This window comes from Thermobia domestica, chromosome 13, assembly GCF_964235325.1.
Source record: "Thermobia domestica chromosome 13, izTheDome1.hap1.1, whole genome shotgun sequence".
In the NCBI taxonomy this organism is placed as follows: Eukaryota; Metazoa; Arthropoda; class Insecta; order Zygentoma; family Lepismatidae; genus Thermobia; species Thermobia domestica.
In genome coordinates this window covers 123,131,061-123,143,579 of record NC_137466.1, presented here as the reverse complement: position 1 = coordinate 123,143,579, position 12,519 = coordinate 123,131,061, and the positions used below count along the sequence as shown (strand labels likewise).

At 34.5% G+C, this 12,519-nt stretch overlaps 1 protein-coding gene across 6 annotated transcripts in view; it reads right to left on the bottom strand.

Annotated features, from left to right (window-relative positions):
• The window catches only part of LOC145668473 (uncharacterized), a 269,194-nt gene that overhangs the window by 35,199 nt on the left and 221,476 nt on the right, over positions 1-12,519 (bottom strand). For 3 of the 6 annotated variants that reach the window (XM_081736397.1, XM_081736394.1, XM_081736399.1), the window contains exons 5-6: positions 9,290-9,370; positions 5,633-5,743 (exon numbers count right to left, since the gene is read on the bottom strand). The exons of 1 other annotated variant lie outside the window; for it this stretch is intronic. In XM_081736397.1, the coding sequence (XP_081592523.1) occupies positions 5,633-5,743; positions 9,290-9,370 (192 nt within the window). The remainder of the gene's footprint in view (positions 1-5,632; positions 5,744-9,289; positions 9,371-12,519) is intronic. 2 more of the 6 variants (XM_081736396.1, XM_081736395.1) reach the window with 2 other exon arrangements.

The window sequence follows — 12,519 nt, the reverse complement described above, 5'->3', positions numbered from 1 at the left end:
AAAGATAGTTCTGATTTTAAACTTGAGCTATAAAATTTCTTTTTACTATCTACACACTTAATGAAAATTTTTATTTACAGGCCATTATATGAAAAAATGTCAACAGTAACCGTACAAATAGCAATACTTCGAATTAGATCATCATAAATCAATGTAGCCAGTTCCTAAAATGATGATTAATGGACGAGTGTTAAAAAATTACTGACATTATTTTATTTTTATCGAGATTTTTAAGCAAATTTGGTAGCATTTCCTAGATTAATAATGTGGTTCCAGCTTCTATGTAAAGATTCTTGTTCAAGATTTAATTCTGGCATCTTATTCCTAATACAGTATAATTCATACGTAGCATGCTCTATTTGCGATGATGTTTTATGAGTATTTTTCACGTTTTAATGTAGTGCCTGGAGACTACCAAATGTTTGAAAACCCCGAAACAGTAAGATCTTGGTCTTTTGAGTTTCTAATGTGTTCCTTTAATCTTGTCATCACATTTCTTTTAGTCATGCCTGTATATGTTTTATTACAATTACATTTCACTAGATAAGTGCCTGAAACATTAAGATTATCCACATAATAACTCTTACAGCTAGTGAAACTGTTTTCTAATTGCATTGGTGGTTTGAGTGCTACATTAAAACCATACTGCCTCATTTTTTGTAATTTGTATGGGAGTTTGCGCCATAGGGGAAACGAAATTTACTTAGCATTTCATTCTGCATCCTTAGCTAAGTTTGTGTTATGTTTCCTGTATTTCGTAAAACTTGTGATTTCCATTTCTCTAGAATGGAAATATAGTATCCATTAAGTATAACTAAAAGCTGGATTTGTTTGAGTTAAAGTTCCAGATTTTCTTTTAATGATACTAGTCTATAAGCTTTCGAAGAAAAAAAAATCCATATCTCTGCCTTAATGTTGAACGGGTGAGCTGACTTATAATGAATATAAACGTTTGAGGTATTTGGTGTATAATAGATGTTAGTATGAAATTTATTTTTACTCAATAAAAAACACTCCATAAAACATCATTGAAAACAATAAATATTACGTATAAATCACACTTTATTAGGACAAAGACACCAGAATTAAATCCTGAACAAGGTTCTTTAGATAAAAGCTGGAACCACATTATTAATCTAGGAAATACCATCAAATTCATATATATGTAAATGGATGGATGTCAGCGGCAATTTCTCCACGAAACAGACGGAATAGCCGGTTTCCTTCCTTTTGTCCCTCTCTAATTAGGATTTGAATTATTATTAAACGTTTTCTATGGAATAAAACGTTAATTCGCTACCATACTGCAAGCAAGCACCATGCTGTCTGCTCTGTGCAATGTCGTTCAGGCTAACATGCTACCGGTCATGAAAGGGATGTTTTCTTCCGAAAGAAACCGAGCAGACACGGTTACAGACAGAAGCCAGAGGAAGCTGTGCATTTGGCCTGTTGCTACCAGTATATTGGGCATAATTAAATTTAGCGAATCATACAGTTAGGTTTGTTTATATAATTTTAATTTTCTAAGGAATAAAGGAATTTGTTGATCTTTTTTTTTTAAATTTTTTTAAACGTTGTATTTGATACTGTACTATTTTTTGATAAAAATCGGGAAAACTTAGGTATCAATACTGCCAGTTAAACCTGTGTAAGTAAGGCAACAACAGAAGAGGTAAGTGGTAACTGTTCCAGGCTCACGAATTTGGAAATTTTGTCTTGCACAGAAATGAACCAGCTACTGTATAACAGAATAGGTTAAGTTGTGTACTTTTGGTTTCTTATGATAATGTACTGTTACTATAAATGATAGACTATCCCTCACATCGCAGGATTTAAAACGAAAACAAAATTTTACACTGGGTATTTTCTAAGTAGTCACCATAATTCTACGAAACGGTTAACTTGGTGTTCATTAAGTGATAAACTACCATATTAGTCATGTTTGTTTTGTTACTGAAAAGACGTTTGAAATGTTTCAGAATTCAGTGATAATATATATATATATATATATATATATATATATATATATAGTGGGTGCCATGAATAGTCCCAAAACCACCCCCATCCAAGTACTTGATGAAGATATTCGATTACACAATGATTGAAGGTCAAGTGGCTTATCAACATCACTATTAGATACTGAAAATGTAAAAACGAACAGAAAAAGAGAATGTCTGATTAGTGTCACAGTTTTTCATTAGCAAGCAGGGATTGGAATAGAAGATACGGAAAGTGTTGCGAGTCAATGAACAAAAACAACTACACTGAACTGCTGAATTTCGTTGTAAAGCACAATTAGAAAGCTACACATATTTTATTGAACACAACTACGTTTTCGTAACTTCCAATAAAATTCAAAATAACCTAAGCAGTTCTGTAACAGAGAAAGTGTTCAGCGAAATAAGGTATAGAATTTTCAGTCCTCACTTTGTAGCAATATTACTTCACAAAATAACAAGCTTAGCGACTTTGAACACTGTTACACTATGTGACAAAGGGCGGAAGTGAAAAATGATTTCCATAATTCACAGGTGTTATTGGAAATCGATCAGCTGTAGTATTGGCCGGACATGTATAACAATGAAATAAACTCTTTAATTTGACGTCCCACGTTTATGTCATTTAGGCTAAAGAAGACGGGTAATTATGAAAGAATTTGTGGAATAATAATATGTGAGAAAAAGGGATAACCTCAGAAAACACAAGTACACGTTGTTTCCCATGTTACTAATATATGCTAATATTACCTTGAGTCTGACAATGCCGAAGGGCGTAGTACCATTTATAACTTCATTGGAAACAATAGCACACGCCACTGAATGTATGCACGTGTTTGTATATATGTTCCAGTATAAATCTGGAACGGCTGGAGCAATTTTGACCGAACTTGGTACGCATATTACGTACAATGTGAAAAAAAAATACTGTGGGAGTAAGATCCCTTAGCCCACCTAGGGGGAATGGAAGAAGATACAAAAATGAACGAAAACGACCGACATTAGTGTCAAATCCATAGTTTTCGGGGTCGCTGATATGAATGGTAACACTCCAGATGACGTTTTTTAAGTTCAGCTACAATTAGCACCTCTGGGGGTGAGGTGGAATGGCTAAATGTAAAAATATTCCAAAATAACCTATATGTGTCGAACTCATAGTTTTCGGGATCCCAAAGTTGATTGGTGAAAATTTCGATACCCTTTAAGTCCAAGCTCAGCTCTAAGTCCAAGCTCTGGAGATAGGAGGGCTGACATATAAAAATGATCGATATTAGTGTTGAATTCATAGTTATCGAGGACGTTGTGGTGAATCGTTACACTCTCAGTGACGTTTAAGTCCAAATTCAGCTCTCATCAACACTTGGCGGGGGGAGGGGGGTAATATGTAAAATAATCAAAACGATGGATATTAATGTTGGATTCATAGTTTTCGTTTTCGGGATCACTGATATGAATATTGACAATTTCAAGGTCCTTAAGTCCAAGTTGAAACTGATCCCAGGGTGAGACTGGAAGGGTGACATATAAAAATAATCGAAAAAGACCTATATTAATGGCCATAGATTTTGGAATCGTTAAGATGAAGAATGACAGTACAGACCCTGTTTAAATCCAAGTTTAGCCTCCATCGGCATTGTAGGTGAGAAAGAGTGAAAAAATATCCAAAATGACTAAGAATAGTATCGAATTGATAGTTTTCGGAATCGGGAAAATGACTGACCCGTTTGAATTAACTTTTGGAACATGGTTAGTGTCTACCTCAAAGTGGGTTTTTATCATGTCACTTCGATTAAGGTTCATATTCAATAGGGGAACGTGTTTTAAAATGTATGTCAAAAGTAGATTAACTTATGGATTATCATCACAGTTTCACTGAAATGCGTATCCTAAGGGGGAAGAGGATTCAAATATTTCCCATACACTTATTTTCTCCGTACGAAGAACGGGTATTTCAAATAGTGCTTTAAAATCTCGAAAAAATAAGTTAACTTCTGTAACTATTGTCCATTAATTTTCACTTCAGGAACTGGCTACATTGATTTATGGTGATATAGATCGAAGAATTGCTATTTTTGCAGTGCTAGTTAACTTTTCTCATATAATGGCCTGTACATGAAAATTTCCATTTTGTGTGAAAATGGTAAGAAGAATTTTTACAGCTCAAGTTTAAAATCAGAAGTATCTTTAAAGATACGAAAGAAGAAAGCGTTGCAAGTATGTGAACAGAACCTTGATACTGTCTTATGTGGTCTATTCCTCAGAAGTTGCTTCTTTTTAAAAGGAAGGAAACTATTGAGGTCATAAATCAAACAAAACAATGCAAGTTATGTTAATTTTTTTATATTTTCTGCAATATACGATTGTGTAAACAAAATGAAAACATTAACATATTTTTCACTAGTTTAACATAAATAAGTAAAACCTGCACAACAGTTTTTATCTAAAGTATTGTAGTTGTTATTAATTTCGATCTGTGAAAATTGGACGGATTAGTCAATATTTAATGGCTTTATATTTAATAGCTTCTTCGTATGAGTTTATCTGATCATTTATATGATTTAAAAGGAACACTTACGACACACACAATAATCGGGGAAATTTCATTTTAGGCAACATACGTAAAATAAATTTATTAATATTAATCGAAGTAACCATCGCCAGATTTACTTGTTCTTTTCCCTTGAACTTATTGTGTTGTCATTTGCAAAAATCATGTTCGTACCCATAACTTCATGATTATGTCATGTCTGACGTATTCGGCTACATAACATAATTGCATATTGCTCCCTGATGTCAACAATACTCATAGGTATTGAAAAATTTATCAGAAATGCTACTCCCCCCCCACACACACCACAAAAAAAAAAAAAAAAAAAAAGTTGTCATCTCAAATTTCATTTTCTCGTAACATGTGACAAAAGACTGAATAAAATTACGATTTTGTAGTTTAAATATTAAAAAAATCACTGAAGTTTTGAACTTCATGTGCTACAGTATTCTCTTAAAATGAAATACGGCAGTTACAAAGGCCAACGAATAACGGTAAAATGATTACTGGAACAATAAACTAAAGTTATCTTAGGATACCTCTTATACGTATTCAAATTCCATCACAACCCACATGACAAGGAAAACGTTCAGTGCTTACTGAAAAAATTGTCTTAATGGAAGGGGACCAGATTATTATTTCTGCTGAGGGGACCACCTACAGTAAAAGAGTTATGTCGGTGGCTTACCTGCTTTTATATTTGTAAGTTTAAGAAAAAGAGAACAAGATCAGGGAAGGTACCTTTACGTGTTAATAATTTATTAAATTATTCTTTGGTTAATACTTATTATATTTCACAAGTGTGCCTAGAACAAAGACAGTTGGATAATTTAACAAATAACAAAATATAAGAATTAAAATATTCAAGACACTACACAGATATATAAATATGTTAAATATATATTTTCACATAGAACACACAAAATCAAACAGAAAATAAACAAAACAGTCTTCATTAGTTAGTGCAGCAAGTGTCATACATAATAACTAAACACATTAACCCGCAGCCACATGCTTTCTCTGACACATTCATTATTGTAGCAGGGTTAGCGTTTTAAGCAATCACCGGTGCAATAAAACGAAATACCTCGTAACTCTGTTGTGCATAGCATCCGCCTTGCTGCGGTTGGTAAGTATAATCCACTTGTTGACTATAATATCGTTCCTGGTAGGTAGAAGTTCTACTGTTTGGTGCAACCTAAAAACAAGGCATTCAATAATTCACCAACAACCACCTTTTAAGTGAATGCAGCATAATCGAGTGACTGTGAAAATGCAATCTCTTACATTTATATAAGAGGTCAAGTGTTTGCCACACTATACGAGAAGCACTGTATAAAACTATACGAAAAGCTGTGACCATACAAACTGAAGAAAAATTCTTACGATAAGGCATTTATCATAATTTGATTTCTTCTATCATTTATTTACGAGGTAATACAAAAACTATAAAACAAAGAAGTGTTCAAGTACAAAGAAAAAAATGTTAAAAAAACAGGAATATTTATGACTCAGCATAATATGTAGCCAATGAGAAATGTAGATAGTTAAGAATTATCATATAAAATTTCAACATAAAACGGAAATTAGCGTAAAATATCATTTATGATATTCTTTGATAGCTCGTACGGTGTACTGCTTTATTCTATTACACTCAAACTTGAAGGTATGCAATTAAATTATAGAAATTTTCCACAGTATTTCAAATTTAAAAGACTTGTAGTTTTCATAGTCAGTGGTTTAATACCTCTAATCTTGCCATGGTGTAATACGTGCTCATTTTCCCTTGCGGTTATTTATTAATCAAGTAGGATACAAGAAGGATATAAGAAAGTAATTTATGGAATTTGATGTTTCCACCGTAGATTCAGTGCTTCCAGTAATTAATTTGTACTTTGTAATTCATGCGATGTTTGCAATTCAAATCAAAGATCTAACTAAAGCTCACGAACATTATTAAGAAATGAAAGGAAACGAATCTTTTTTCTGACGAGATGTACTTAATTTTTTTCTTAAAATACGTCAGGTATAAAATGAACGTTAAATAATAAAAAAAAAAAAAAAAATAACTACTGATATAGAGAAAATTATGAACTTTAACTGACAGACACTCGGATGTTCAGTGAAACTGAAATTTTGACTGGGAAAAGGCCATGCTCACTTATAATTCAAATTGTACTCTTTAAATTCGATTGACCTTCTGTTCAAATTTATACGCTCTTATTTTAAGTATAACAAGATTCTGCATAAGTTAATTTACTGCTTGTTTGTTTCAGGCTCCACGATTGAAGATTGGATTTCTATTACGATCAGACCTATAATCAGGTACACTAAAGATGTTATTTGAGATATCTGGTCATTTGTAGTATATGCAGCTCGCAGAAATAAAGCATTCATTTGTAAAGTTCAGGTTCACGATTCAGAATTCAAGTCACACTCTGCTGTCTTGAAGTTGCTACTTTTTTCTAATCTTGTCATCTTAACAATTATATGATGATCAACCATTTATCATCATCTCCTCTAACACAAAGAGTATAGCCATAGGATGTTAAGATAAGATTTCATTTAATTATTTACAATATACTTTAAAATAAATCTATCCCTTCACTAAATTTGTATTGCATTATACAAACCACAGTAATTATATTTTAGACAACAGTATAAAAATATGGAAAATATAGGAAGGGACACTGAATATAAGAGAAATACTTAGAATAAATTCGATTATGATTGCGGTTAACCAAAAAAAAAAAAAAAAAAGTACTCGGGCAACGGGATACAGCAGTACACAATTCAGAAGACAAAAAGTTTATAATTTTTTAAAGAAATAATATGCCTATAATGGAAAATATGTTTCATTTTCCTCTAGCTTTGATTTAACACTATTGGTCCATGCTTCTACTATTAGCACAACAAAAATATAATAATAATAATAATAATAATAATAATTGAATAGAAATAACAAATCATTCATTGACTTCGACTGAGCTTTTCCACATTACATCCTAAAGCTACTATTTGCTTCTACCAATAAACAAAACATATTTACAAGGGTCGTTCACGGTTGACCGGGACTTTTATTTCTTCAGTGGAAACAGATAGCACAAGAAGCACCCAACTATGTCAGCTTTTCAAAGTATTCTCCGTGCGCGTCGAGGCACCGTTGCAATCGTTGTAGCAGCTCCCTGATTCCTTTGGCGTAGAAAGAACTTGGTTGTTGTCGTAGCCACTGGAGGACATCGTTCCGCAGTGCTTCATCGATCGTGAATTTCTTCCCTCCCAGATAGTCTTTAAGGGGTGCAAACAAGTGATAATCACTGGGGGCTAAATCTGGACTGTAGGGGGATGGGGCAGAACTTCCCAGCGCATTTCGGCCAGAGTTGTTGGCACATTGGCCATGTGAGGGCAGGCATTGTCATGCAGAAGAATGACATTTCCAGATAACATGCCAGGTCTTTTCTTGCGAATGGACTTTCGTACAGCACCACTTAACAATGTGGAGTAATACTGGGCATTAATTGTGCTCCCTTTGTCCAGAAAGTCCACATGGATAACACGCTTCATGTCCCAGAAAACACTTGCCATGATCTTCCAGCGGACGGCTGCGTTTTGCTTTTCTTGGGCGGCAGGGAACCTTTATGCCGCCACTCCATGCTGCTTCTTTTGGTCTCTGGCGTTGAATTGTGCAACGATGTTTCATCACACTTGATGATGGATTGCAACAATTCTTCATCTTCGGCTCGAAACCAATTCAGAAGCTGTTCACAGACCGTCATGCGTGTCCACTTCTGATCAAATGTCAGCTGGCGGGGAACCCTCCTTGCACAGATTTTGCGCAAGCATAAGTGGTCGTGAATGATTGTTTCAACACTCCTGATACTGATATTCACCTCGGCAGCAATATCCCGCACTGTTACTCGCTGGCTCTCAAGAATCATTTGCTCAACAATTGCGATATTCACTGGTGTGACTGCAATCGAGCGAATGTGTCCATGCGCTTCATTTGTTACCAGCTCCCGTCCTTCGCGAAACTGTTCACACCATTCGTGCATTCTTGTCTGTGACATCGTTTGTTCACCATACTGTGCTTGCATTCTTCTCAAAATCTCAGCTGGTTTAACTTTCTCCTTCACAAGAAATTTGATTACACACCGCTGCTCCACAGCCACAGCCACACTGCTTGCCGTCATGTTCGCTGCAACTACTGCGCATGTGCCAAATACGTCATGCCGGGCACTAGTTACTCAAGAAGGAATACATTACGTCACCCGCAAGTTTCATCATGATCCGGCTATTCATCGATTATTTACGTACGAAAATCCCGGTCAACCTTGAACGACCTTTGTATAACTCCTGCCTCTTCGTATAAACTACATAAAACAAAAATGCCTACAATTACTGAAAAGACATCCTTTAGTGCGTGCTCAATACAACAATATAAAAGAAAACAGATGAACAGTACAGAGTATCAGACGAATCATAATTCTTATTCCTTAAGCATAATCTAAAGCAATGCTACGAAAAGAATAAACAATATTTACAGTAAAATTATTTTTTACATGCCTTTCTTAAAACATACAAAGTGTATAGTCATAAAATAGTCCAAGAGCCCAATCATGCCTGAGATACACTGGCACAAGTATCAAAATAGCTACATGCAAGTTCCAAGTGCATGTATGAGCAGGATTCATCAGTGATCTACAGAAATGTTTCCGTCGAATTTGTTTGCAGAGTTTTTTCTCACCTGATTGCGTTCATGCCTTGCCCTTCGTTCAATCTCTTCCATCTCCTCGAAATATGCTTGTTCCATTTGTCTCGTATAATCCTGGAATCAACCATACGCTAATCCTTACAAGGTTTTGAAAGTAGAGTCCTACAGATTTATCTCATCATATGGATCGTACATTAAGAGTAGATAACTATATATATAGGAAAAACTTCAGATGTGATTAATGCAATATTTCATCTGTACTGAATGCATGAATGATTTTGTAAAGATTTGGATGTTAAGAGAGTGAAAGTGTAATTGATTTGATTCATACTAATTATGGTAGTTTTGAAATAGATCTTTATTATCTTTTCTAGGGTATCTTTCCTTGTAGTCATTTTTTCCTCGTGAATATGAAATTATCAGCATATCTCTGAAAATATTCTGAGTCACAGTACTATTCAGACTGGAACATGTTGCCAAACTAAATTCTTGAAGAAATATACTTTTGAGAATAAAAGACGTAAGTACTTGACAGGTGAACTAAATTTTAGATTGATATTCGGTTTGATCAAGATGATGTATTTGACAAGCGCAATACGTGCCTGAACAACCTATTTTTTAAAATACCCTATACTATTTTCAACATTAATGCCAAAACAACTTACGTCAAATTGAATCTAAATTATCTACTATAAATTTAAAGACTCTTTATGAGATTAAATGAAAAGTATAATATCCCTTCTTAAATGTATGTCTTTGAAGATGAGTGTTAATGGTTGAAAAGTAATTTCTTCACTGGATATCCGCAAGAATATGACCATGACAGAATGACAGAACACGATGAGCTGTACTTAAATAATTGTAAGTGGAGCATATAGTTAAAATATAATTGAATAAAAATATCTGCTCATATATTATGTACACACTTTGAAACATGTGCAAAAGATTTACCAGATAAAAGAAACAGAAATCAGTTCAATTAGACAAAAGACTATGTGTGCAAAAAGTCATAATATCCAATCACTATGTACCTAATAATTACATACAAAAGTACACATTTTAATTATATCAATAAGATTCTTAATATTCTCCCATGTCTGAACACAGGAACTCAAAAATCAATAATCTGAGCATCAATACGTATTGTTCAAATAACAAGAAAATGTCCACTGACGTACCAGAACAGACGTAATAACGTAATATATTTCATATGGAACATTATTTCACGCAAAAAATGAAATGTGGAAAAAATGTAAGAAATAGTAACTAACACCTTATGAAATAAGGATATTTTACGAAGTACAGAGGAAAAGAGGAACTAAGCAGTGGATCTTAAAGAATTGTGGCAAAGAACTTAAGTAGTGAAGGAAGTTACTCCAACTCATTACGATAAAGACTATGAAGAAACTGAAAAACATACTTCAAAATGTAGTCAAAGAAAAACCAGATAGTGTTCAGGAAATTAATCATACAATATTATGAACATGGCAACGAAACGATAATAGAACTAGTGAAGATTTCAATTCAAAACTGAGATTAATCGAAACAAAAAATTTGCCTAAAAATATTATTGTTGCATATCAACTACTTACGCCAATGTTGCAGTAGGGTAATAGTCGTATTTGCTGAATTCGGAAGTAAACTGATTTTCTAAGGCATTACAAATAAATAACCGAAAACAAACAATTTAAGTACCATTATACTTTGGAATCAAAAAGTGATTAAGCTGTTTGTTAAGCGAAGTACTTCATTGCAAAGTATTCGGTTTGTTTGTTTGTTTGAGGGAAACTCTATGGTGTTTTTCCGAAGGCTTAGGCTGGCAACACACTGAGGGAATCATCGGGTGGAAGCAAATGTTGCCCGTCATTTTCGCTCCATTTGGAGGTTTGTCGGAAAGAAGTTTTTCCATACATTCAAATAGGTCTGTCGCACACTGAGCAAGCGAGTGCTTCAGGATCAATCGCAATGCCACACGAAACTTGGAACAGTGTTGGATGATGCGCCAAACAGACCTGAATTGCCTGACGTAGTGATCTGATGACATTCTATAATACTTCATTTGGGTCAAAATACACCGTAGATATGGAACTATTTCTCGCACCGACGGAGCAAAAAGCTAAATTGCTCCGAGCAAAACTTTTTAGTAGCATTTGCTTCTACCTGTTTACTCCCTCAGTGTGTGACCAGCCTTATAGATTGAAATCCCATCGAATAAAACCCGAACCACGCAATGAAAAAAGGTATGTCACATACCTGCTATTTGCTGATATTATAACTCCTTTTAAACAAGTTTACCAAAATCAAGCAATATCCAAAACAAAACTTCGACCCAAAAGAACCCTATGCATTCGTAGTATAAACTTCTAAAGCAGAGTAAACTTAAGTAAAATTTGACATGCTTTCTTTCAGGCTTTGGTAATAAGCAGGGACGTAGCCAGAGTTTTGAGTTTGGGGGGGGGGGATATTTACAAATGGAATAACCCATATTATATATATACAGGGTGGTTCAGTAATGTTGGACAGCCCTGAATAAATCGAAAACCAGAAGAGATATTAGCAAGAGTTTGGTAGATCCAGATACTTGTGGAAGGGAGACGTCTTTTGAGGTACCACACAATGTTACCAGGTCAACAGTGTTGCCAGCTCAGTACAAAGTTGTATTTTTTTAAATGGAACATATAGAAGTTTATGCCATCAAAAGAATTAATACAGAATGTGAATACCAACAAGCGAAACCGCACCTGTCAGTGTTGCCAAATAAGGAAGTTATAAAGCTTCAAAGATCAAGAAATTAAAGTGTCCGTAGAACAAAACTAGCAAAAAGGCAAGAAAAATAATACTACGGAATGAAAAGGAGTAACTGAAAGAGTAAACCAAAGAACGCACAGCATCCAGTGAGTAACAGGGTTGCTACAGCAAAGGGGGAAAAAATTGAAAATTTTGCAGTTGCTATAGGAGGAAAAGTGCCCATATGACATAATGCTGGAAACACCAAAGAAAGTTCATGTAAAATTCAGGAATCCTAATAGCATTTGTTCGAAATCAATATCTCTAACCGTTTTCGAGATACACCAAAGGTGTGCGGAGTTTGCAACACTGCATAATAATTCCCTCGCCCTCCAAACTACAGGAACGAGTAATGAAAATGATACGCCCAACAAAATGTAAGAACTACACGGGTCTAATCGTCAAATCAATTATGCAGTGTTGCAGACCCCGCACACCTTTGGTGTATCTCGAAAACGGTTAGAGATATTGATTTC